The sequence below is a fragment of the Sus scrofa genome, chromosome 9 (genome assembly GCF_000003025.6).
Source record: "Sus scrofa isolate TJ Tabasco breed Duroc chromosome 9, Sscrofa11.1, whole genome shotgun sequence".
In the NCBI taxonomy this organism is placed as follows: domain Eukaryota; kingdom Metazoa; phylum Chordata; class Mammalia; order Artiodactyla; family Suidae; genus Sus; species Sus scrofa.
Window position 1 is genome coordinate 41,385,407 of NC_010451.4, and position 26,426 is coordinate 41,411,832.

The 26,426-nt window shown below is 40.5% G+C and overlaps 2 protein-coding genes across 2 annotated transcripts in view; one reads left to right on the forward strand and one right to left on the reverse strand.

Annotated features, from left to right (window-relative positions):
• ZW10 (zw10 kinetochore protein) overlaps positions 1 to 14,848 on the reverse strand; it is a 41,454-nt gene extending 26,606 nt beyond the window's left edge. Inside the window, exons 1-7 of the mRNA XM_021062840.1 lie at positions 14,657 to 14,848; positions 12,414 to 12,548; positions 5,780 to 5,881; positions 5,513 to 5,590; positions 5,200 to 5,359; positions 3,580 to 3,732; positions 2,975 to 3,166 (exon numbers count right to left, since the gene is read on the reverse strand). Coding sequence (XP_020918499.1) covers positions 2,975 to 3,166; positions 3,580 to 3,732; positions 5,200 to 5,359; positions 5,513 to 5,590; positions 5,780 to 5,881; positions 12,414 to 12,548; positions 14,657 to 14,761 — 925 coding nt within the window. The 5' untranslated portion in view covers positions 14,762 to 14,848. The remainder of the gene's footprint in view (positions 1 to 2,974; positions 3,167 to 3,579; positions 3,733 to 5,199; positions 5,360 to 5,512; positions 5,591 to 5,779; positions 5,882 to 12,413; positions 12,549 to 14,656) is intronic.
• Positions 21,838 to 22,652, forward strand: CLDN25 (claudin 25). The gene has a single exon (XM_005674463.3). The coding sequence runs from the start codon at positions 21,894 to 21,896 to the stop codon at positions 22,548 to 22,550; it is 657 nt and encodes a 218-aa protein (XP_005674520.2). The 5' UTR covers positions 21,838 to 21,893; the 3' UTR covers positions 22,551 to 22,652.

Genomic DNA, 26,426 nt, shown 5'->3' on the forward strand with positions numbered 1-26,426 from the left:
TCTTTTAGGTACACAATTATATGATTTACAAGTAAAGGTAATTTCTTCCCTTTATTATCTATAGTTATTTTCTCTTCTTTGCATCAGACAGAACCCCTAAAACAATGTTAATGAATATTTATGACAATATGCATTTCTGACTTAAATCTGACTTTAATGGAGATAAAGTTTTTAATCCTTTAGTAAATGCTTATTGCTGGCTTCTTAGAAGCAATTAGTTTCAAAATTAATCATTACTTTAAAAAAATCAACAAAGTATAACACAGTTTAGCAAAGTAGTCTACTATATAGCATATAATTTACTTGGTCATTTCCCTGTTTCTCAAGATTTCATTACTTTCCAGAATTTCAATATTATAAGCAACATTATGATGAACATCCTTATGTAGAAATGGTTTTATTTTAAGATTAGGTCTTCAAGGCAAATTCTTATAAATTGAAACTTTGATTTAAAGAATACTAACATTTTAAGACTTTTAATATATTTAACCAAATTATTTCCAAAAGAATTTTTTTCTCCTCTTTTAAAAGTTCTTTTGCTGTTGGTACAGTGATACTTAGCAGCAATGAAAACTTGGGAGAAAAAAAAGAAAAGAGCATATACCCAAAGACAAAAGGCAAAAACCTTTATGAAGTTTCAGAATAACTAAAATTCAAAGAAAATAGATGATTCCAACTAAGGATGCAAAATATGAGCATATACCCAAAGAGAAAAGGCAAAAACCTTTATGAAGAGCATATACCCAAAGAGAAAAGGCAAAAACCTTTATGAAGTTTCAGAATAACTAAAATTCAAAGAAAATAGATGATTCCAACTAAGGATGCAAAATATGACCCTTGTGTTATATTTAGGTCAAGAAGATGAAGGAAGGGAATGTTGAATAAAGGATATTAAGAGATTAGAAGAGCATCTAGGAACACTTAACTGAGCAATCTTCTACTCTGAATATCCTAGGCACTAAGAAAACCTACAGATAAAACAACAGGTTGAATACTTAATGGACCAATGTCAACTGAAAAGAAGTTTTTACTAGAATTCCCCAGAGCATCCTCTATGGCCTTATCCTAGGTAACAGTACCATCACTGACTTAGATTAAACTATAAGAAAGCATGGTTATCAATTATGCATTCAACATGAAGTAAAAAGGATAGTAAACATACTGGAAAATTTGATCAAATAAATTTTAATAGGGGTTCCCTTGGTGGCACAGTGGGTTAAGGATCCACACTGTCTGCCTCTGCTTGGGTCACAGTTGTGGCATGGGTTCAATCCCCAGGCCCAGAACTTTTGCATACACTGGGTGCAGCCAAAAAAAAAAATTTTTTTAACAAAGACTAATGTTTATTCCAAAAAGTCGAAGTCAAGCACAAGATGAGAAAGCAGCAGTTTGCACTGAGTATGACATAGGATTAACTCAATGAGTTAACTGGGTAGTAATAGCCTTTGGCTAGACCAACAGAGGCATGAAACTGAGAAAGAGGGCATGAAGGCACCCATACTATTCTGAATTGGTTCAGACTATACCTAGAACACTGTTCTGTTTTGTACATCATACTTTAATAAGAGGACTATAGAGGCAATGGAATATATTCAAATAAGATCACTGAAGATAGGAGGAACTTAAAACTAAAAAAACTAAAAAAAAAAAAACTAAGCATGTTTAAATTAATAAGATAGGGAACATAATAATAGCAACCATAAAGAATTTGAAAACTCATCTTGGGTAGTAAGAATTAGACCTTCTATATAGCTCCACACAATAGAAATAGCATCAATAATGCAGACGTACAGGGCAATACATTTTGAACATGTTTGTTTGTTTGTTTTGTCTTTTTGCCATTTTCTTGGGCCACTTCTGCGGCATATGGAGGTTCCCAGGCTAGGGGTCAAATTGGAGCTGTAGCCGCCGGCCTACGCCAGAGCTACAGCAATGAGGGATCCACGCCACGTCTGCGACCTACACCACAGGTCACGGCAACACCGGATCCTTAACCCACTGAGCAAGGCCAGGGATCGAACCCGCAACCTCATGGTTCCTAGTCGGATTCATCAACCACTGAGCCACGATGGGAACTCCTTGAACATGTTTTTTAAACAACTATTCTAAAGATTTAATTTCCAAAATGGGCATTAAATAAACTAGGTTTAACATAAGAAATGAATTTCATTCAGTGAAAGAGCAAGGAAAAAACTACCCTGAATTTTTGCAATTTATGCAAGTCTTAAAATTTTTTACTCTCTGCTGTCAAAACTAGAAAGAATGCCTTGCTTTATATATAAGCTATTTACATATAAATAAACTATATATGACTGCCAAGAAGACATATAAACAATAGCAGCATTTCCTTTTTATTTTCTCCACAGCAAGAATGCTTAATTTCACTATCCAATAAGACAACTGAGAAAGGCAAAAAGAAGCTAAGTCAAATAGACTAAGAACAACAGTATTATAATAAAACACCAGAAGGAATCTTACTTCCAATAGTATGACAGCCAAAAAATGATTCAAGGAACACAGAAACTGGCTATTTCAAGGATGAATACAAATCTAACCAGTAGGCTAGAATGAAATTCATTTATGTTAAACCTAGTTTATTTATATCAACTAGGTTGACAGGTATTTTCCCATTGAAATATTCATTTATGCTTCTCCTTTAACTAAAGCAAGAGTCCCAAAATATGTTACTAGAAGTATAGTGAGACAAATGCATCCTAAAATGCAACTAAATACTACAAACACAGAATCTGGGGTACCACTGATGACCTTACTTGTCAATACAGGGCAGAGAAGGAATGCAAAGAATAGTAAGAAATAAAAAAGTAACCAGTTTGTTCCTATGACATAATTTACTTACCTCCAACCCTCCACTTACTCAGATAGTTGGCATTTTTATCCACTTTAAAATAATATTTACTGTGAAAAACCATACTGACTTTTCTAAAATATGAAAGCACTGCTTCGGGATACATACCTAGAAGTTGTTTCTGGACCACTTCCAGTACCAGTCTGATCTTTGCAAAAACTTCAGATGGTGAAGGATGTTCCAAATCAGTCATCACAGATTCAAAGCGAATGATAATGATGTTAGGCTGGCTCTCTATCACAGCAAAAAGGGAAGGGCAAGATGCCAGAGGCCTAAGGATGTACTTCAGCAGCATCTGACCTGAAAATTATATGAACACTCATCAAAAATCACTAGAAGAATTTTAAGGTCTTTGAGCCTAATAATAAAAATACATATATCATGACATTACCCAACAACTATTATGAATCGTCAGTTTTCCCACTGATTCTGATTGTCTACAGGCTTTTACTTAACTTATTCAAAAAATCAAGTATCAATAGCTAGGGTCTTTTAAAAAAAAAAAAAAAAAAAGAAAAGAAAAAAGGAAAAGATCTAAGCCCTTAACAAAAAGGGTAATATCTATAACAATTCCACTTGATAAATCATGAGGCCAAACTCTATGATCCATCATTCATATTTATTCAGAGAATACTGGATAATTTTCTCTGTCATTTCCTTAACAATGGGCTTTCTGAAATTTCACGTAAATGAAACAAAATGGTATGACTTACCAAATGATTTAAGCTTGGTGTTTAGCTCCCCAAGAAGAGAAAATGCCAAAAGGACAGAACTGATTGGTGACATGGGGGTCTTCTCTTCTTTCTGAGGCTCTTCAGTGCATAAATGAAGTTCTGTTTGTAGGCAAGATTCCAAGTTGCTGATATCTAAGAAAAAGGGAAAAAATATCAGCTGTCTCAGCAATACAAGATGCTCCCATTTCTATCCCTGAGGTGCCACTGTCTACTGAGTCCTAAACATGTGGTTTTACTATAATACACTTCTAATGCAACCAGAGATTAATTACAACATACATGTCCTTGGCATCACTTTAAAACAGGAAATGACTTTTTTGGGGTATGTTAAAAGAATCAAACTGAGTGCAAAAGTAAGATGAGGTGCCTACAATAACTATTTATTAAATACGTATTGAATGACTGAATGAAGACAAAAAATGAGATCCTGGTTCCAATTAAGACCTCCTCTTCTAATTAAAGAGAACAGCCTGCCAAACAAGTTTAACAGGAAAGGTGTGTTACAACAAACACCTGCCATCCTCTCTTAATTTTATATTGTGCTTGGAAATAGAACCTAAAATTTTCTAGATTACTCCCTTCAAAATGCCTAAAATACATAGAGGGTGTGTGTGTGGGTGTGGGTGTGGGTGTGGGTGTGTGTGTGTGTGTGTGTGTGTGTGTGTGTGTGTGTCTATGTACACACATACATATATTGAGTGCGTGAGTGTGTCTATGTACACATATACATATAAAATGAATCTGAAGGCCAAAATGCCTAAAATACATAGAGGGTGTGTGTGTGTGTGTGTGTGTGTGTGTGTGTCTCTATGTACACACATACATATATTGAGTGCATGAGTGTGTCTATGTACACATATACATATAAAATGAATTTGAAGGCCAAAGTGGATATGGGAAAGGGAGCAAGTGGGGACTGAGAGGTTCCCCTGAAATAGACTAAATTTCAAGATTAAATGTTGGAAAACATACCAGGTTTAATGGCATATCCTTCACATACACCATCAGAGGTTTTACTTTGTGTAAATAAGACAAAGAGGGCTCACATCCAGAGGTGGGCAGAGAGGCTGAGGGCCAAGTAGTATAAATAAAAGCCAGGGACAGAGTTATCCTATTTCTTCACCATGCAAAGAATGCAAACCTCATGGTTTGGGCACCATTTTTCCCCAAAGACAAAAAAACTGGGACAAACTCCTGCCCCACTGATTCCCCGTCTTCTTTCCTTAGCAAGAATGGTTGAACAAATTCTTTAAGCTCTCTACAAAAGGTAAAACCTTTGGGAACGGGCACATCCTACAATGCAGTGAAAACTGTGTGTGGTCTTAAAATGCTACCACCTCCTCTACCACAACCTCATCACCTCCCAATCACCTTCCCTCTTCTCTGCTGCTTCCTAGTAAAAGGGACAGAAACAGAAATGCAAGGTGAATAACAAGCATTTTGGTCCTAATAAGCATTCTGCTTAATATGAGAACTCAGTATAGATTTGGGAGATGAAAAAATCTTCTCATCTACCAATACAAAGTATTGGTAATATACTCAGAGGCCAAACTGGTTCAGGCAGATTAAGCAAAGCAGTCCACCTGAGGTCAGCAGCACCTTTTGATGGTGGGAACTTCCATACAATCAGCTTCTGCCACTCTTCTCCAAGATGATAAAGTATATTCTGTTTCTGTATTGTAAGCTCCATGCTGAGAGATTTCAATATTTTTAAATCAAAGCATTTTCTTGATTTTAATAACTTCAAGCATTTCTGTGCCTGGTAGTGAAATGGAATCATTGTTACACATTCCATCTGGACTCTGGGCAATCAGAACATATTTGTATAATGATAAGGAATACATGGAACACAAAATATACTTAAAACAAGAATAGTACTAATTGCTCATGCTTTGGAGAAAGTATTTAATACCTCTTCTAGACGCTGAGCAGCAGTAACATACTTCTTCTCTGCCAATGCACAATTATATTCTTCAATAGCAGTAGAAAACTGAAGAGATAAGTATAGTTATTAGGTATTTCATTTTGTACATCCTATTATTTCAAGACTGTTTGCTTGTTTGTTTTTAAAAAACGAAAAAAACGCCATATAATCAAGGAGTACACATTTAAAAACAAGACCATCTGGGAAAAAAATAACTTTCCTACCATCAAAACACTAAAGTTTGAGTTTACTGACCTCTTGTAGCTGTTTAAGCAAACTTAGGACTACTGAGTCTCTTTCCAACTGTTGCTTCAAATCTGTAAATTCAGCAGTTGATACGTGAAGATCACGTCGGACCTAAGTCACACATCAAAGACAAATACTTTTAAGCTATATTATACCTAAGAAATAAAACATTTGTTGTAATCAATAAGCTTTATTAAGTAAAAACAATCATGATGAAATTTAAATACTGATTAAAACTGGAATAACAATTTTTAAATGCAGGGGTTCCCTGGTGGCCTAATGGTTAAGGATCTGGCATTGTCACTGCTGTGGCTCAAGTTACTGCTGTGGCCCAGGTTCGATCCCTGGCCCGGGAACTTCCACATGCTACCACCACTTGGTAGCAGCCAAAAAAAATAAAAATAAAAAAATGTAGTAGGAAGAGACTTTAAATGGTCCAATTAGGCCAAACCCCTATCCTATGCAGGAATACTCACTCCCATCAACAACATGTCCTTGTACAACCATCTATTCTTAGTTTAAGCAATTATCTCCCATTAGAGAGCTAACCGACCTAGATTACTAGAAGGGTATCCTCACACCAAGACGAACAGTTATAACTAATAGAGAGATTTTCTTATGTTGAGTGAGAGTTCACCTCCCATTCTGTCTCACCATTTCAGGGACTTTGCAATGATTTCCTCTCTCCTCTTTCACCTCTCCCTAATTCATTCTTCATTCATGAATTATGTATTTACTGAACATCTGTTAGAGCATGGCTCCTCCCTTCTACTTCAACAATTGCCCTATTTTTCAGTAGCTACTTTATTTCTCTTTTCCCTCTCACAAACAAGCTTCTTGCAAGCCTGATCCATACTCACTGTCTGTACTCTCTCACCTCTCACTCTCTCTATAACTCACATGATCTGATTGCTGTCCCTACTATTCCATCTACTGTTAGTTCTGTCCCAACTATCTCAAAACAACTGGTGCCAAAAACATCAATCAAATCCTTATTGTTAAATCCAAAGCACATATCAGGAGCACTTAACCATTCATCAGTACAATGTTACTTTCCTTCCCTTAGTTCTAAGATACCAACTCCTACTCATTTTCCTCCCGGATCTTTGGCCATTCCTTTTCATTCTCTTTTAGGAGCTTCATTTTCCCTCTGATCACTTCACACAGACTAATACTCCTTTCTCCCTTTTCTTCTTTTTACTCTGAACCAATGGTTCTCAAAAATATAAACATTTTTGTCCCACTCCCATCCGGGGACAATTCAGCAATGTCTAGGGACATTTTGGGTGCTCCCTTCCATAACATATATACTAAATATTGTAATGATATAGAGAAGATTAGAATGACCCCTGCTTATGGATGACACACAACCTTGTGAAGCGTTCCACTTTTTTTTTTTATATTTAGAATGGATAAACAACAAGGTCCTATTATATAACACAGGGAACTATATCCAATCTCCTGGGATAAACCGTAATGGAAAAGAATATTTTTCAAAAAAAGAATGTATAGGAGTTCCCGTCGTGGCACAGTGGTTAACCAATCTGACTAGGAACCATGAGGTTGCAGGTTCGATCCCTGGCCTTGCTCAGTGGGTTAAGGACCCGGCATTGCCATGAGCCATGGTGTAGGTCAGCAGCTACAGTGTCAATGAGACCCCTAGCCTGGAAACCTCCATACGCTGTGGGAGCAGCCCTAGAAAAGGCAAAAAGACAAAAAAAAAAAAAATAATAATAAAAAAAAAAGAATGTAAATATGTGTATAACTGGGTCACTTTGCTGTACGGCAGAAATTAGCACAACACTGTAAATCAACTATACTTTAATGAAAATAAATATATTAAAAAACTTTAATTAAAAAAATAGAGACATTTTGGCTTGTCACAAGTAAGGACATGCTTTTGGCATCCAGTGAGTAGAGGCCAGAAATACTGCTAAACATCCTACAATGTATAGGATAACACCACAGAATATCCAGCCCCAAACATCAACAGTGCCTAGACTGCTCTATATATTTTCTTGGGGCAATCTCATCCACTTCCATAGCTTCAATTTCTAAGTGTGGCTATCTCAAGTCTACATCATTTTCCTAACTTCCGAATGTGTATAAAGATAGTGTGATGTGCAAACTGTCCTCTAAAAACCATTCTCCCACTCTCCCACTCTCCCACAGTAACAGCACATGGCTACCCAGCTAGACTACATGTTCTAGCATCCCTCACAGTTGGGTGTGACCAGGTGTCTAAGATCCCACCAATGGAACATAAGCAGAAGTGATATATATCATTTCTAAGTCCAAGTCTTAAGAAAACTCATGTGTCTCCTCTGCCCTCTACTTGCTTTTAACCTCCAGATATAACTGGACACAGGGAGGAACCAACTTTGACCATGCAAACAATAAGAGAATCCTGGAGCAGTGCTTCTCAGACTATAACAAACATACATATTGCTTGGTGAATCTGATTAAAGGGCAGATTCTGATTCAGCAGGTCTGGGATGGGGACTGAGAGTCTCCACGTCTAACAAGTCACAGGGGTTGCCAATTCTGCTCCTCTACAGACCACTGGAAGACAATTCTTTAGGGGTCTTTCACATTTCTACACTATCTTGCAAGTGAAGCAACTGACTATCTTTTGTTCTGGACTGTCTTTTCAAAAATGTTTGTTTAGTAAATAGCTTGAAAAATAGAGATGGTATTTCCCTCCATAGCAGAAAACTGGCATGCTTACTTCCCATTAGAAGAGGCTTGAGTTCCCTAAGTTCAAGAGTTCTATCATGCAGCCCACTGCATACTGACCACCCTGTAGAAAATGGGGCCTGGCTACCACTGCAAGTAATAAACTGTCCTTCATCTCTTACTCAAGGAGCTCAGGCCTTCTAATAGCACCCATTAAACAGGCAGGCTATTTGCTGACTTCAAGTAGGTTAAAATCTCAGATCCATTCACAGTTCTTGACACAGACCATACTAAATCTTTCAGTCCCCACATCAACAAATGCCAAAGATCCTATATCTTTGAAAGTCACTAGGATTCATCCACTTTTCTCCACCCCCAATGACTACGGAGCAGGTTACCATCCTGTCTTGCCTGATTACTTTAACTGCCTCCTAATGCTTCAACTGCCTTCTCATTTCCCAGTCTCTTTTCCCTCAAGTCCTTTCTTCAAACTGCATGCAGAATGGTATTCCTAAAATTCAAATGTGATGTCACTCTCCTGCTTAAATTCCTTCATGGCTTCTACAGGGCAGTCCAGATAACATCCTTACTACTTAAACTGATACCCAGGGTCCTTGACTACCTCTTTAATCTCATCTCATGTCCCTTTCCATCACACTCTCTAAACATTTGTCATGTGGATACTTACAGCTCTCTCCCAAATGATCTCTCTCCATTACCTCCATGTCTCTACCATGCTGTCCCCTACACCTACCTCAACATTCCTCCTTCCTCTTCTGCTTAATTATCTATCACTCCAGATTTGGATTTCGACACTACTTCCTACAAGAAGCCATCCTTGGCTACATCTCCTCTCTTTAACTGCATTATTCCTATTTAGTGTGTATCACCTTATTCCACTTATCTATAGCAGGCATGAGATTCATATTCTGAACTAAAAATCTGTCTAGCTCACCAACTACAACAGTATCTGGCATCTTGTAGATGGTCAATAAATATATCAGATGTGGAATTCCCTTGTGGCACAGCAGTCAAGGATTAGGCACTGTCACTGCAGCAGCCTGGGTTGCTGCTATGGCAGGGTTTTGATCCCTGGCCCAGGAACTTTCATATGCCATGGGTATGGCATAAATAAATAAATAAATAAATAAATAAATAAATAAAATGACTGAATAACCCCTTCACAATGTCCACTTACTGAATTTTTTTTTTTTTTTTTTTTTTTTGTCTTTTTAGGGCTGTACCCACATCATATGGAAGTTCCCAGGCTAGGGGTCAAATCAGAGCTACAGCTGCTGGCCTACGCCACAGCCACAGCAATGCCATATGCAAGCCATGTCTGTGACCTACACCACAGCTCACAGCAGTGCTGGATCCTTAACCCACTGAGTGAGGCCAGGGATCAAACCTGTGTCCTCATGGATACTAAATGGGTTCATTACCGCTGAGTCACAATAGGAACTCCAATACTTACTGAATCTAATTCCCTTTCTTTAGCCATATATTTGAATCTTTCAAATAGTCATACATTCAAATATTTGAATATTGAAATATTCAAATATTGAAAGTGTTTCTCACCAAGGCTAAACACCCTCAGTTTCTTCACGGTTACTAAGATGGCAGTGTTCAGGCCTGAACCTTCTCAGAGACCAGTCATCTTTCAAAATACAACAACCAGAACTGAATGAATTCCACCAGCCATAATCTGGCTGGCTAAAAGTACAAAGAACCCATTACTCTCTTGTTCCATATACTTCTTTTCTAATACCACAGTCTAAGATTCCACTATTGACTCATCTGGCTGACAAGTACTCTTTGAAAATATTATCTGAACTGTGCCAGAGTTGTAGAATAACGGATTTATTTTTATTATAAACCTCTAACCCTTGGAGTTCCCTGGTGACCTAGTGGTTGTGTAATCAGCATTGTCACTGCTGTGGATCGGGTTTGATCCCTGGCCAGAGAACTTCCGTAGGCCATAAGCGTGGGCCAAAACAAAAACAAAACACAAAAACCCACTAACCAGAATGACTGGTAAACTCACTGTTAAATAGATTTTCTAGGTAACTAGTGGTTTCCCCTCTTGCAAATCAAGCTTTACAGAGAACTTTTAAAAACACATCTGTTCACTTTCCTTTTTTTTTTTTTGTCTTTTTGCCATTTTCTTGGGCTGCTCCCACAGCATATGGAGGTTCCCAGGCTAGGGGCTGAACAGGAGCTGTAGCCACCGGCCTACGCCACAGTCACAGCAATGCAAGATCCGAGCCGCATCTGCGACCTACATCACAGCTCACAGAAACGCTGGATCCTTAACCCACTGAGCAAGGCCAGGGATCGAACCCGCAACCTCATGGTTCCTAGTCGGATTAAACCACTGAACCACGATGGGAACTCCCACTCTCCTTCTTTAGTAACTATCACATAGAGGAGACTCGGTGTCTTTCCTTGAAAACCTTGAGAATAACTCAATATCCTGATTTTTTCTATCAATGCACCCTGAGTGCAATTTTGAAATAGATAAGGAAGACGCCTAAGATTAGACTTTATTTAAACCTAATATTAGCTTGATTTTTTTTTTCAAGTGCCTATTTTTCCTAAAAGGAAACTGCAAGGGAAAAATCTGGGTGAGATAATATATGTGAAAAATATTTTAATTATAAAGTGGATATTTCTGTTTCCAGACTGGCTTACTTCTTTGTGATGACAGCACTCTGGCAAATGTGGTAAACATTCTTTAAAACTCACCAGACTTTTCATAAGAAGTACAGCAAGTACTAGCTCCACAAAGTAACACAGAATAAGACAGGCAGGGATTCTCTGCAGGTCCAGGGGGAAAGCAGTTTTATGATAAGAAGTAGAATAGTTGTGACTGGTGAACTGAGCCAATTCTCCAGAAGAAGGCCAAAAGACAAAGATTGTGCTAAGGTTTTAATGTGTTGAGGCCAGCTGCAGCTATAGAGAATGCTGGCTACTAAGAGATACAAGCATTTCAAAGTAAGAGTTGACATGAGAAAAGGCCAAATGATTCACTTCTATGCTTCATCTGTTTTTATTTTGTAATGAAGACAATAAACTCCTGAGACTTTTTTTTTGGCTGTGCCCCTGGCATGTGGAAGTTCTCAGGCCAGGGCTCAAATCTGTGTCACAGCAGTGACCCAGAGTTCCCTTCATGGTACAGTGGAAACGAATCCAACTAGGAACCATGAGGTTGCGGGTTTCGATCCCTGGCCTCGCTCAGTGGGTTAAGGATCTGAAATTGCTGTGAGCTGTGGTGTAGGCGGACAGCTATAGCTGTGATTCAACCCCTAGCCTGGGAACCTCCATATGCCACAGGTGTGGCCCTAAAAAAAAAAAACAGCAGTGACCCAAGCCACTGCAATGACAACGTCAGACCCTTAACCCGCTGTACCACAAGAGAACACCCCTGAGACTATTTTTTTAATTTATAAAGTGCTATCAAAATATAACATATTATTATTATAGCTTTTAAAAATTTACCATAAAAAAGAAATTTTTCAAATTATAGTTTCAGAAAATATTTGTGTGGGTTTTTTTATCTTTTTTTTTTTTTTAAGGGCTGCACCCATGGCATATGGAGGTTCCCAGGCTAGGTATAATCAGAACTGTAGCCACTGGCCTATGCCACAGCCACAGTGACACTAGACCCAAGCCACGTCTGCAACCTACACCACAGCTCATGGCAACGTTGTATCCTTAACCCACTGAGCGAGGCCAGGGATCGAACCTGTGTCTTCATGGATGCTAGTCATTTGTTTCCGCTGAGCCACGATGGGAACTCCAAAATATTTGTATTTTAAAATTGGAAGTCCCACTAAAATCTTCTAATTCAACTTCCATTCAACAATAAGGAGAGTGAAGCCTTTAAAAGCTGTATAAAACTGAATTGTCTTAGGAATAAGGAAGATGAACTGCCTTCCTACAAACCTACCTTACAAACTATTCTTACCTCACTCTCTATCCTGGATTTCAGCAGGTCAATGTCATCAGACAGCTTATCCACTTGGGTAACCAGGTCCTGTGCACTTTGCATGCTAGGCAAGAATTCACTGTACTTCTTGCTGATCATACTGCACACCTCACCCTATTAAATAAGATAGAAAAATTACACTGAGATGAGTAAAAACTCTGTTAAAATATGTAGCTCATCTTCTCTTAGGTATCTTCCACGTTAGTGCCTTCTTGCCAATTACCCACATCCATTCACCTTCCCTCCAAGTCAATAGGTTTCTTTGAAAACCACATTTCTCCCACCATTAAAAGTCCCATAACATTACTAAGGTGCAAGAAGACAATGATTACCAAATCCCAACAGTGCCCAAGAGGTGTACTGGAAAAGAGAAAGGTGGAGCCAGAAGTTCTCATTTTGAACCATATCAGCTCAGACTATAGCCACTAATTTTAAACCATACATCTAACAGGAAAAAAAAAAAAGTAAATGGATAAGTTAAACCCATAATCTGTATCCCTGCATCAATTTATGAATTTCTATTTTATTGCTTATAGAATTGTAAGGTCTAATCTTAAAACCCTAAGTTGATCTGAGTCCCATTATCTCTTTTAATGCAAATTAATTTAATAAAAAAATTGATGAATACTTTGCACTAAACTCCAATGCTTTGAAAGACACAAGAATAAATTATGCCTGCCTACAAAGAAACTCTTCTTTTAGGTAGGAAGGGCTGTATACATTTAAGTAATCGGAATACAGAAACTAAGATAGCAACAGAGTTAATGTCCTCCAGGAGCATAAATGAAAGAGAGTACCACTGTGTGAGAGAAAATGGAGATATTTTTCATGCAGGAAACTACATTTGAAATGGGACTTGAGGAGTTCCCGTCGTGGCGCAGTGGTTAACGAATCCGACTAGGAACCATGAGGTTGCGGGTTCGGTCCCTGGCCTTGCTCAGTGGGTTAAGGATCCGGCGTTGCCGTGAGCTGTGGTGTAGGTCGCAGACGCGGCTCGGATCCCGCGTGGCTGTGGCTGTGGCGTAGGCCCGTGGCTACAGCTCGGATTCGACCCCTAGCCTGGGAACCTCCATATGCCGCAGGAGTGGCCCAAAGAAATAGCAAAAAAAAAGAAAAAAAAAAAAGAAATGGGACTTGAAATATGAGTAGAATCACTAACAGGTAAAAGAGGGAGAAATGGCAACAGAAGCCAAATCTGTGAACTAGAAAAAAGCGGGCTTGCTTGGAGTACAGAAAGGAATTCTCAATTGTCGGAAGACTCAAGTTGGGAAAATTAGTGAAAGGAAAATTAGGCCCAGAGCAGGGAGAAGGCTTGAGGGCCCTGCTAAAGTAGCTTAACAGTCTGTCCTCCTTCCATCAGATAAAAGGTGATGAAAAATCCTAAAGCCATATTCAAGAAAAGATGCCAAATGCCTTAACATTTAGGAAATCACTTTGGTAAAAATAAGACCATGTTTGTGCCTTTATGGTACAGTGCCAAACTTGCTCCCTTAAGTCCAGACTACATGGTTACACATCTTTTTAAATGAAAGCAACGAAGACGTGGGAAAATCTGGCAGGGTTAAGGCAGCAGTACTAAGTGAAACTGCTTGTGGCTCTGTGCCTTTTGTTTTTGTTATCAGTCTCAGGAGAGCAGACGAGCCATTCCCCGTGCTTTACAACACAGCAAAGCCTAAAGGGCCTAGGGGTGGAGAAGAGAGTTTTAAAAAATACTCATGGGTTATAATGACAAATATTTCAGAGGGGAGAAAGGTACAACCCTCCCAAAGCTATTCCACAAAGCATACAGAGGAGTGGCTGGAGGATATAAACACACACCGATGAGGGGTGGAGGCATCCTGCCCTCATTTCTGTCCCGCTCCTAGGCTCCCTCTCTAGATTCCCCGGGCTTCTAGTCCCATCTCCCCTGCTCTGTTGGACTCCTCGAGCTTCGCCCTGGTCTCCCTAGCCTATCCCTCCCCAACCTAACCCCACTCCCCAACACTGCCCCAGCCACCGCCTCTTCCTCCCCGCCGTCCGAGCTTCCTCGCCTCCTCAGTCCCCAACCCCAGTCTGGGCTCTCCTCAGAGCTCCCTCCCCAGCACACATACTTCCCAACCCTCCCACTTCTCATTCCTCCCACTCAGCTCCCACACCTGGCTGTTCGCACCCACTGTGGCTGCGCTTGGCCCCACTCCTCCCTCCGTCCCTTTGCAGTCAGCCCACGGCTGCCCCGCCTTCACCTTTATCTCCTCCACCCGCTGGGTCAGGCGGCTGATCCGAGTGCACAGATCCTCCTTCTCCAGCCTCCCCGAGTGTGCCAAAACTTCCGTCACGAACGAGGCCATTTCCACCACAGGAACCTACGCTGACAGGGTCACTCTCTCACAGCCAGCGCGGCAACTCCAGTCCCGCCAGCGGCCTTGGCGCGCGGCATGCCGGGAAACGGAGTCTCGCGAGCCCAGACCTCGGCACCAAAGACAAGAGGTGCACTACAACTCCCAGAAGGCACCGCAGCCATCCCAGCGTGGACTTTTCCACGGTGTCCGGTAGTTAGCAAACTAAGGAGACGCGTTTTCCTCCTTGTCAGTTTTCCAAAGGTTGTCTTTTCCCGCCGGTGTTTCAGTAGAAAAAATGAAATGTTTTTATTGAAAAACCAGTCCCAACTGAAACTTTCTCAATTTCAAAACGCTTACCTTTGAAGTTTATCTAGCCTGAAGACCCAACGAGCCCATCCTGATCTTTTTTCATTAAATATTCTTTCTCATGGGCCTCATTGGCCATCAGCATTTATAAGAACGGTGCCCTCTGAAGTTGTGCAAGGAAGTGGCATCACTTCATTATAAATAAAAGTCGGCCCATCATGGCACTGCTTTTATATTGCACATATCCATATACATATATAGATATATTACCCACATACATATATAGATATATTACGTATATGTAAAACGTTACATGTTTATATTGTTTATATTACCTAGGTATAAATAACATTAATACTCTGTGGACTAGAACAAGATACTTAGCACTTTCAATCAGAGATTACAAATCAATTTTATGAAAATCTTTTAAAAATTGTTTCATTATTTAAATGCATTACATACTAAACAACATTCACAATATTCTATGTATAGTACTTTAGAAATAGATGCAGATACAAATATAGAGGTAAAGCATGTACACCAAATTATCTCGCTTAGTGGTAAATATACACTATTCTGTTTTTTTCCCCTGTTTTTTCTATTTATCTGCAATAAACATGTGCTGCTTTGAATAAAATGTTGCTTTTAATTTTGTTAAAAGTAACTTGGGAGGGTTGACCCCAAGTAGAGGCTGACCCTTGTAAATTTTAAGTCTGTGGGACAATCTGCTTATCCTAGTAAGTCAAGGGCAGCTTCCTGTGACATGAGCCAAGGAAAAGAAACCGGGGTTGAGACAGGAAGCCATAACATCTTGGGATGCTAAGCACCTCTTCCTAGAAAACCAGTCAAGTTGTATTTGACAGACCTGTCAACCTCACTTTAAATTCTAAATACTGCTAATAATAAATGCCCAGTGAGAAAAAAAAGGACCTGCAGATGAAATTCCTAAAAAGGCTTATCACATAATTATTGAGCAACTATTATATGACAGGCATTGTGCTAGGCTAGTAATCTGAAATATGTGAATAAATAATCTCAGTAAAATATGATCATTACTATTTTGGAGACAGATGAGGGATTAATCCAGATTTGGGGGTACCTAAGTCTTATGCAGTTGCCAGGATGGGGAGAAGTCTTTAAGATAAGGAAAATAATATAAACTAACAGATACAAAATTAAGTATAGGCCTTAGAAAGGTCCTGTGCAAGTAACAGGCCCTAAAGCTTAATCTACCTCTAAGGAAGATACAAAGGCAGAGGAAATATTGGAGGAGGAGCACCCAGCATCTGATTGAATCAGAGAGGTTTCACAGTAAGAAGAAATCTGAACTAAGAATGGAAGGAGGTGCCAGGTTGAGGTTCTGAATCTTGCCCCAGGAAACAAATCCATGCATACCCACAAATACCACTGCAGAAGCGCCTCCTCTCCTTAAGCACTGGATAAGCTACAGACTTCCTCAAGTTTCCAAAAAAGACAGGGAAGAGCCAGAGTTAGGCTGAGAAAGAAGAAAGAGCATAAAGAATGGAGTGGGATTGCTGCAAACAGTCAACGCATGCAGGCACGAATAAACACTTGAATAAATAAAAATAAATTAACATTTCTTGGATTGGAAGAATTAATATTGTTAAAATGGCCATACTACTCAAAGCAATCTACAGATTTAATGCAGCCCCTAGCAAATTACCCATGACATTTTCACAGAACTAGAACAAATAATCCTAAAATTTATATGGAACCACAAAACAAGACTTGCCAAAGCAATCCTGAGGAAAAAGAACAAAGCTGAAGGCATAATCCTCCCAGACTTCAGACAATATTACAAAAGTACGGTAATCAAAATAGTGTAGTATTGGCACAAAAACAAACACATGGATCAATGGAATAGAATACAGAGCCCAGAATTAAAACCACACACCTACAGTCAACTAATCTTCAACAAAGGAGGCAAGAATATACAATGGAGAAAAAAGACTATTCAGCATGTGATGTTGGGAAAACTGGACAGACACATGTAAATCAATGAAGAACACTCCTTCATACCACATGCAAAAATAAACTCAAAATGGCTTAAAACTTAAATATAAGACAGGACATCATTAAACTCCTAGAAGAGAACACAGGAAAAACATTCTCTGACATAAATCATAGCAATGTTTTCTTAGGTCGGTCTCTGAAGGCAATAGAAATCAAAGCAAAAATCAACAAATGGGACCTAATCAAACTTAAAGGATTTTTCACTACAAAGGAAATCATAAACAAAATGAAAAGACAGGAGTTCTCTTGTGATGCAGTGGGTTAAGGATCCAGCGTTGTCACTGTAGCAGCTTGGGTCACTGCTGTGCTATGGGTTTGATCTGTGCCCCAGGAACTTCCACAGGCTGTGAACACGGCAAAGAAGAAAGGAAGGAAGGAAGGAAGGACAACCTACAGAATGAGAGAGAAAAGGGATTCGCAAATAATGCAATAGACAAGGACTTAGTTTCCAAAACACACAAACAGCTTATACAACTCAATAAACAAACAAACAAAAAAAATCAAAAAATGGGCTGAAGATCTGAATAGACATTTCCCCAAAGAAGACATTCAGATGGCCAAAAAAAAAAAAAAAAAAAAACCCATGAAAAAATGCTCAACATTGCTAATTACTAGAGAAATACAAATCAAAACTGCAATGAGGTACCACTTCACACCTGTCAGAATGGCAGTCATCAAAAAGTCTACAAACAATAAATGTTGGAGAGAGTGTGGAGAAAAGGGAACCCTCCTACACTGTTGGTGGGAATGTAAATTGGTGCAGCCAATGTGGAAAACAGTATGGAGATATTTTAAAATAAAAATAGAGCTAACATATGATCCAGCAATCCCGATCCTGGACATATATCCAGAGAACATTCTAATTCAATACGATACATGCAGAGTTCCCATTGTGGCTCAGGGGGTTAAGGACCTGATGTTGTCTCTGTGAGGATGCGGGTTTGATCCCTGGCCTCACACAATGGGTGAAGGATCTGGAGTTGCTGCAAGCTGTGGTGTAGGTCACAGATGCAGCTCGGATCTGGTGTCGCCATGGCTATGACGCAGGCCACAGATGCAGCTCCAATTCAACCCTTGGCTCAGGAACTTCCATGTGCCACAGATGCAGCCATAAAAAGAGAAACAAAACAAAACAAACAAAGTGATATATGTACCCCAATGTTCATTGCAGCGCTATATACAATAACCAAGACATGGAAGCAACCAAAATTTCATTGACAGATTAATGGATAAAGAAAATGGATAGTTAGATAAAATAGATAGATAGATAGATAGAGATATATAGATATGTACTGAAATATTACTCAGCCATAAAAAAGAGATAGTGACATTCGCAGCAATATGGATGGACCTAGAGTGAAGTAAGTCAGCCAGAGAAAGACAAATAGCATATAATATCACTTACATGTGGAATCTAAAAAAAAAAAAAGACACAAATTAAATTTTACAAAACAGAAACAGACTCAGACATAGAAAACAAACTTATGGTTATGAAAGGGGAAAGGCAGGAGGGTGATCAACTAGTTTGAGATTTGCAGATACAAACTACTATATATAAAATAGATAAACAGTAAGATCCTACTGTATAGTACATGGGACTATATTCAATATCCTGTAATAAGCCATAATGGAAAAAAGCCTAAAATGACTCTTATGTACATATTCATTTTGGATTCTTTTCCATTATGTGTATATGAACTGAATCACTATGCTGTACACTAGTAACTAACACAACATTGTAAATCAACTATACTGCAATTTAAAAAATTAAAATTATAAAAGAAATTAACAAATGAACCGGGTCTGTTTTCCCTCACTAACCTGACCTTCATCATTCACTTTTATCCTGGTTTGTGTAACTCCCAACTTACAGATTTTCACATATCTCCAAGAAAGGGCTCTAAAGAAAAGCCAAAGAAATAGGAGCAGCAGCATCTGAAAGGACCCCTCCTGAGTTTTCATGGTTCGCACACATGTGGCATGGCTGTATTCAGGAAGCAAAGATGGAACACAAATCTGGACGGAACAAGTACAAACAGACTGTGTTTCCAGGGATGCATAATATTTTGCCATTGTGTGGATTAGAACATGTGCTTGTTATAAAAACCTCAGAAAGGAGTTCCCGTCATGGCTCAGTGGTTAACGAATCCAACTAGGAACCATGAGGTTGCAGGTTCAATCCCAGGCCTTGCTCAGTGGGTTAAGGATCTGAGCTGCGGTGTAGGTTGCAGACGCAGCTCGGATCCTGCGGTGCTGTGGCTGTGGCGTAGGCCAGCAGCTACAGCTCCAATTCAACTCCTAGCCTGGGAACCTCCATATGCCGCGGGAGCAGCCCAAGAAATGGCAAAAAGACCAAAAAACAAAAACAAAAACAAAAAAACACCTCAGAAGGAGCCTACAATTTAAAAGAGCACCCCAGTTGCTTCAAGATAGTTTGAAGGGAGGGAAAGGGGTGGTGGGTATAGGAATGGATGAAACAAGATTGGTATGAGTGGATAATTTTTGAAGCTGGGTGACAGCACATGAGATTTCTTTATCCCATTTGCTCTACTTTTGTATACGTTTGAAATTTGCTGTGATAAAACATGAAAGAAAAAAAATCCCAGATGATTCCGCTCACCTCCCTCCACCCCTAAAAGACTGATAATCTAATTAGGCTGCTTAGGTGTTGAGACCTTGTTCAGGTAAAACCAAGATTCTGCTTTCTGGAATTCCCATTGTGGCTTCGCAATAATAAAACTGACACATGTATCCATGAGGATGGGGGTTCGATCCCTGGCCTCTCTCAGTGTGTTAAGCCTTAAGGGTCAGTGTTGCCTTGAGCTGCGGTGTAGATCACAGATGTGGCTCCGATCCAGCCTTGCTGTGGCTATGGTGAAGGCTGGCAGCTGCAGCTTGGATTCGACCCCTAGGCTGGGAACTTCCATATGCCGCAGGTGCCGCCCCAAGAAGCAAAAAAAAACCAAAACAAAACAAAACCCAATACTGCTTTCTCAGCTGTTTCCTCCTTTCTATCTCACATTGCTTTTTCACCTCCTAGTGTACCACAAGGCAATCAGTAGGTTAAAATACGAATAGGGGAATATGTGGATCAATGTCTATATCTTTAATATAATAAATCCCAATTTTCTCCCGTATATTTTGCCATAAAGATTAACCACACCTGCCTGCTATGACACCTGTGCTCAGGCACAGTGAGGAGGACTCTCTGTTCCGGCCTGAAGACAAGAAAAGGAACTGCCGCTGTCCTAGCCACCTGGCCAAAGAATTGGATCTGTCACATAGTCAGCTGGGGGATCCTGGCAAGGTACCTAATATCTATCTCACAGCGGTGGTGTGAAAATTAAATAAAGAGGAAAAAATTCAGCCAAAAGTCTGGTATTTAGCCTCACTCAGTAAATGCAAATTATTTCCTTTCCTGTTGAAACCTGCGTCTTGGCAGCAACAACAAATCGGAAAGGAGGCTGGCATGACTACCATCTATTTATAGCTGCTGTTCCAGCAGCAGCAGGAGACCTGGAGGGAGCACTTTCCTCTTGGTATATTCTGGGTCTGGGTAGGTTCCTTAGATTGGGGAATTTTCTTTTTCTGCTTACCAAAATACTACATGATAAATTTGTAAAATGTATAAAATACATAGGTAATCATAAATAGTAAAATAATAATTATCCATAATCCTTGCACAAAAATAACCATGATTAACATTTTAATACATACATATGATACATTCATACATATAGATACAAACATGTACTTTTTGTGAAAGTGAAAGTGCATTCTATATACTCTGAGTATTATTTGGCCACTGCTTTTCTCACTGAAGATATCAAAAATATTTTTCATGTCCTTAAAATTTCTTTTACATCAATTTAAAATGGCTGCCTAAATTGTACAATTTATGCACATTAAGCATAATCATGTACAATTATTAACACTAGTTCAATGGATTTTTTCATAAAGTTTTCTAAGACCTTTATGAAAAAAGTTTATAAATTTTATTTATAAACTATACTTTATAAACTATAAAGTTTATAAAACTTAACTATATACTTAACTTAAGTAAGGAAGGAGTAAGTTAGGAGTTCCCATCATGGCACAGCGGAAAAGAATCCGACTAGGAACCATGAAGTTGTGGGTTTGATCCCTGGCCTCGCTCAGTGGGTTAAGGATCCAGCACTGTGGTGAGCTGTGGTGTAGATTGCAGACGTGGCTGGGATCTGGTGGCTGTGGGATAGGTTGGCAGCTGCAGCTCTGATTCCACCCTTAGCTGGGGGAATTTCCATATGCCATGGGTGTGGCCCTAAAAAAAGACAAAAATAAATGCATAGATAAATAAATACAGTAAGTTAAGGTAAGTTCTTGGAGTTTGGGTGCCGAGTCAAAGTATGCATCTATTTAAAAGTATAAAACATGAAGTCATGTTAACTCTTCAGAAAGATCACATCCATGTATATTCCTAGAACATCATTCTTATCTTCTCGGAACTGGGCCGTGAGTTGAAGTTCATGAATTTACACCTCAGATAGGTATTGATGTGATGGCTTCCCGTCTGGCTTCTTCGCCTCTCCTAGGACCCTCCCCCAGCATCCACACCCACATCCAATCTTGGGCACACCCCCTAAACCCAAACATTGCCAAGTTCCTGGCACCTGCCTCAGCTGCCACCTAGAAATCTGAAACAGGAACCCTCTCCAAATGTTAAACACCTTCCAGTTAGATCCCCAAAGTCTTGCCTGCTGGTCGGTCACGGAGCCACCTGGCCTCCTTTTCTTTCTGCCTCCGTTTTGCGACGGGAGCCACCATGGCTTGGAGTTCCCATGGGAAAGCCCAGCTCGGGGGACTGCTCCTCTCTCTCCTTGGCTGGGTCTGCTCCTGCGTCACTACCATCCTGCCCCAGTGGAAGACTCTCAACCTGGAACTGAACGAAATGGAGACGTGGGTCACGGGGCTTTGGGAGGTCTGCGTGGACCAAGAAGAAGTGGCCACTGTGTGCAAGGCCTTTGATTCCTTCTTGGCTCTGCCCCAGGAGCTCCGGGCGTCGCGTGTCCTCATGGTAACCTCCCACGGGCTGGGACTATTCGGGCTTCTGCTCTCTGGCTTTGGGGCCGAATGCTTCCAGTGTTACAGGTTCAGATGGATATTTAAGAGACGCCTTTGCCTCCTGGGAGGGACTCTGGAAGTATCAGCGTCGGCCACTACCCTCTTGCCGGTCTCCTGGGTGGCCTACAGCACAATCCAAGACTTCTGGGATGACCGCATCCCTGAGATTGTGCCTCGGTGGGAGCTTGGAGATGCCCTCTACCTGGGCTGGGCCGCTGGCGTTTTTCTGGCTCTTGGTGGGTTACTCTTCATCTTCTCGGCCTGCCTGGGGAAAGATGTGCCCTCTCCACGGAGGGCTGTTCCTACAACAGCCCCACCATCCTGTGCTACAGCCGAGGAGTCAGACAGCTCGTTCTAATGCCAAGACCTAGGAACCTGCTCATCTAGAACAAGCTCCTGCCAAGAAGTCTGGAACAGAGGAGTGTCAGTAGAATCTTTTCTCTTCCTTACCCCTCATCACTCTGTATTTACTTGCTTTCTTGTGTGTGTGTGTGGCTGTGGGGGGGGGGGTCACTCCCCCCTTTATTAAGAATTTGACTGCCTTGGTGAAGTAGTGATCCTAATTTCAGAATGCAAAATCAAGGCACAGTTTCTAAAAACGTGTTTATCTGATTTAGTTTTTATTTCTCTAAAATTATTTTAAACCCCAATCATTAATTATATACTTGACTTTGTTACTAAGGAAAACATAGAACAAAATTGCATCCCTCTTAGAAAATTTGGTCCACTGAATATTATATATATATAGATGGAAAAGCTGAAGAATATGGCTTTGGCAAATGAAAATGAATTATTAGCCTAGAAGAGCACCTCAGGACAAGAGCCCTCCTTGTGTGCATTTTCAGCCTTAGGCACATGATTTGAAAGGGAGCTTTACAATATACCTTGGTATATATCTTCGCTGTTTTATAGATTCTTTTTCCTTTTTTTTTGGCTGCTGTGTGTGCTGGGTCTTGATGTAGGATTTCAGATCCCAGATTAGGGATTGAATTTGGGCTGCAGTAGTGGAAGTGCTGCAATCCTAACCATTAGACCACCAGGGAACTCCCTGTTTTGTAGATTTTTAATTTTCCAAAGGGAAGGCAAATTCTTGTTTCTGCTACATTAGGAAGCTATGTGTGGTCTGCTCTGTCTTCCCAACATGAAGATAAGAAATAGTGTGAGACAGAGTTCCCACTGTGGCACAGAGGGTTAACGATCTGGCTTGTCTCTGTAGAGGTGCCAGTTTGAACCCCAGCCCGGTGCAGTGGGTTAAGGGTCTGGTGTTGTTACAGCTATGGTGTAGGTCATAGCTCCAGCTCAATTTGATCCCTGGCCAGGGAACTTCCATATGCCGCATAGGTGGCCAAAACAAGAAAGAAAGAAAGAAAGAAAGAGAGAGAGAAAGAGAGAGAGAGAGAAAGAAAGAAAGAAAGAAGGAAAGAAAGGGTGTGAGTGATAGGGTGACCACTATCCTGGTTTGCCCAGAACAGGGCACTTTCAGCACGAAAACTAGAAAGGGCCCTCACATGGCCCAGTGTGAGCATATATGTGGAGAGAATTATCAGCTACTCAGAAAGGTCTTCTACCATTTGCAAAATCACATGAGAAATCCCTTAAATTTTAACCCAATTGTCAGCAGACCTTCCAGGCTATGGCTACAAATAAATTCCCTTTCACGACAGCGACCCAAGTTGCTCTGCTCGTCCCCCCTGCCTGGCCACCCACCCTGGGGCTTCCTCCAGTGCTTCTACAGGCCTCAAGGAGGAGCCTCATGCTTGCTCATAAACCTGCCCTTTGGCCAAAATTATCCCGCATCTCCACCCTCTTCCTCTCACTACCATCCTCCCCAACTCCCTTAATCAGTTGAAGAAGAGTCACTACCAACCCCGTTGACAATTCCCACGGGAGGACAGCTAAGGGTGATGGTTCCCGATGTCCCCAGATAGGTCTCTTCTCCAAATTCAGAGGTACCTGGATTGCTCGCAGGACTGAAGAGACCCCTGTGCTTTGCCCTGAGGCTCTTCTTGTGCTCAGATGCTTCTCATTCTCTATTAAATAGCCCTGGCATAGCTCTGGCATAGTCCTGGCATCTTGAGAGCACTACCACTCAAACAAGAACAGCCAGACACCAACACAAGAACAAACAAGTTAGCCAGTGTAGCCCAGACCCAGTCCCCATTTTTTTTTTTTTTCCTGAGAAAACGAGTCTATTAGGTAGGCACCACTTTATCTTCAGCACCTTACTTACCTTCTCACCTGGAATAGTGTCCTCTAGGAGTCTCAGTTTCTCCAGAAAGCTCCTTTCCCTTGTATGCATATGCTTCTGTGTATGTCTGCTTGACATACACAAATCCAAATACATTTCTGCATATCAAAGGGTGGTTTGCATCAGATTCATATTCTGGTCTTCTCCAGTTCCAATGCCCATTTTATCAACTACCCTTTCTCAAGGAAGTTTCAAAGATCCTTAGGCAAATTTTCAAATCACGGGTGAAGCTCAAATATCCTAGAGTTATCCGTGGATCCCATAGGCTCTAAAAGAAGGACCCATTTCACCATTCATCTATCTGATTGCCTATTCACTCACTGAGCAAATATTTATTGAGTACCTCCTACGTGCCAGGCCTTATGCAAGCAACCAGGAATAAAATGGAAAGACAAGATTTATCCCTGCCCCTCATATAGGCAATTAGGGAAGACAAATATTAATAGAAAAAGACTTCCATAAATGCAAATTGTAAGTGTGATAAACTTTAAAAATTTGGAAAGGAACATGGTTCTCTAAGAACATCCAGGAGGCGGAATTTAACCTGACGAGATGGAGAGAGAACAAAGTATAAGGCAAGGCTGATGAAGGAGAGTCAGGTCTCGTAGAGCCTTTAGGCCTTGCAGGGCCTGAAGAACGCTGTCTCCAGTCTCAGAACCACTGGAAGCCAAGCATGTGGCCAGGAAAAGGAACTCAGCCCCAGGTGACCACAGCAGTAGTCTGCTCCCCCTTCCCTAACACCTGTCCCTGTGCCCGACCACACAGCTGTGTTAGAGTGTACAGGACTACTAGGCATTTTCACATAGCTCCTGTTTTATTTAATGTTATCTTGGGGAGGTTTTCTGAGATTGAGAGAACAGATATTATTGAATGTATTGCTCATGAGAATATTAAGAATTCAGGCCACATGCCACGGTGGATAATTTGCTGGCTCGGACTTGAATCCAAGGACTTGATGCCATAGCAGGCTTTTGTCACCCCATCCCACCGCTTCATGGAGATGTTGCCGAGACAACCCACCCAAGCAAAGGATAAACTAGCACCAAAGCAGAAGGAAAAACCAAAGACCTATAAGAAAAATCTTGTGCTCTGTTCTTTTGTTGAGGTCTAAACAGGGTCTTTGTTGCCCAGTAGCTCACCTGCTCCTGCTGGTGATTTGTAGCTTTCATCCTAATCCCACATGTACAGGTGCTGATGCTATTTTTCATCAGCATGTGATTATGGCTTCCTCTGCAAAGAAATGGCCACAAACTAAAGATGTGTTAAAAAGAAAAAAATAAAACAGCCAGTCTTTCTCACTCTCCTTATAAAAGACACAAAGGCATTAAAAAAAGAAAAAAAGAAAAAAAGAGGAGTCGAGCACAGACTGTTGATCTATTCCAAAGCAGCCAACAGCATGTCATTCCTGGAAGGAGATGTGATCTGCATTGTGGCCAGAATCTGCTTTTTGAGAGAGAGTCTGAGGAGGAAGATGCTTTTCACCTAAAACTGCCCCTGTTTTTTATCTACTTGCTTTGTCGGGAAAATGATGAGAAATAAAAATAGAATTAATTAAATCTCAGCTTTGACTCAGTCTTTTCTCATACGTCTGTGGCAAATTATTTTAACATTAAAAACATTTCTTTATTGTGGTTACACATGGAGAGGTGTGGTGTCATACGTATTAGAAAGAAAGGGACAACAATCAATCAACGTTTCAAGCCAACGTTTTATTACGTGCAACGCATTGTAAGAAAATAATTCAGGGACTCGCTGACTTTGATGCAGTTAAAATTTGCTGTGTTCAGTGCTGTCTTCCCCACCAGCCTTCCTTTGGGTCTGAACAGTTTACTATTAGCAAAGAAGGCATTCCAGAAGGTCCCTATTAAAATACTCCTCTGGTACCCTTCTGAGCCTCTGAGACTAGATCTAAGGGGAAAGTCCCAAGGATTTCCCACTTTGGATGGGAGGGAAGTCAGAAGTATTTTCATGGGCTTCTGGACAGGA

What these genes read in the sequence shown, in the direction of transcription:
- CLDN25 (XM_005674463.3), top strand. Translation starts at nt 21,894, where the DNA reads ATGGCTTGGAGTTCCCATGGGAAAGCCCAGCTCGGGGGACTGCTCCTC.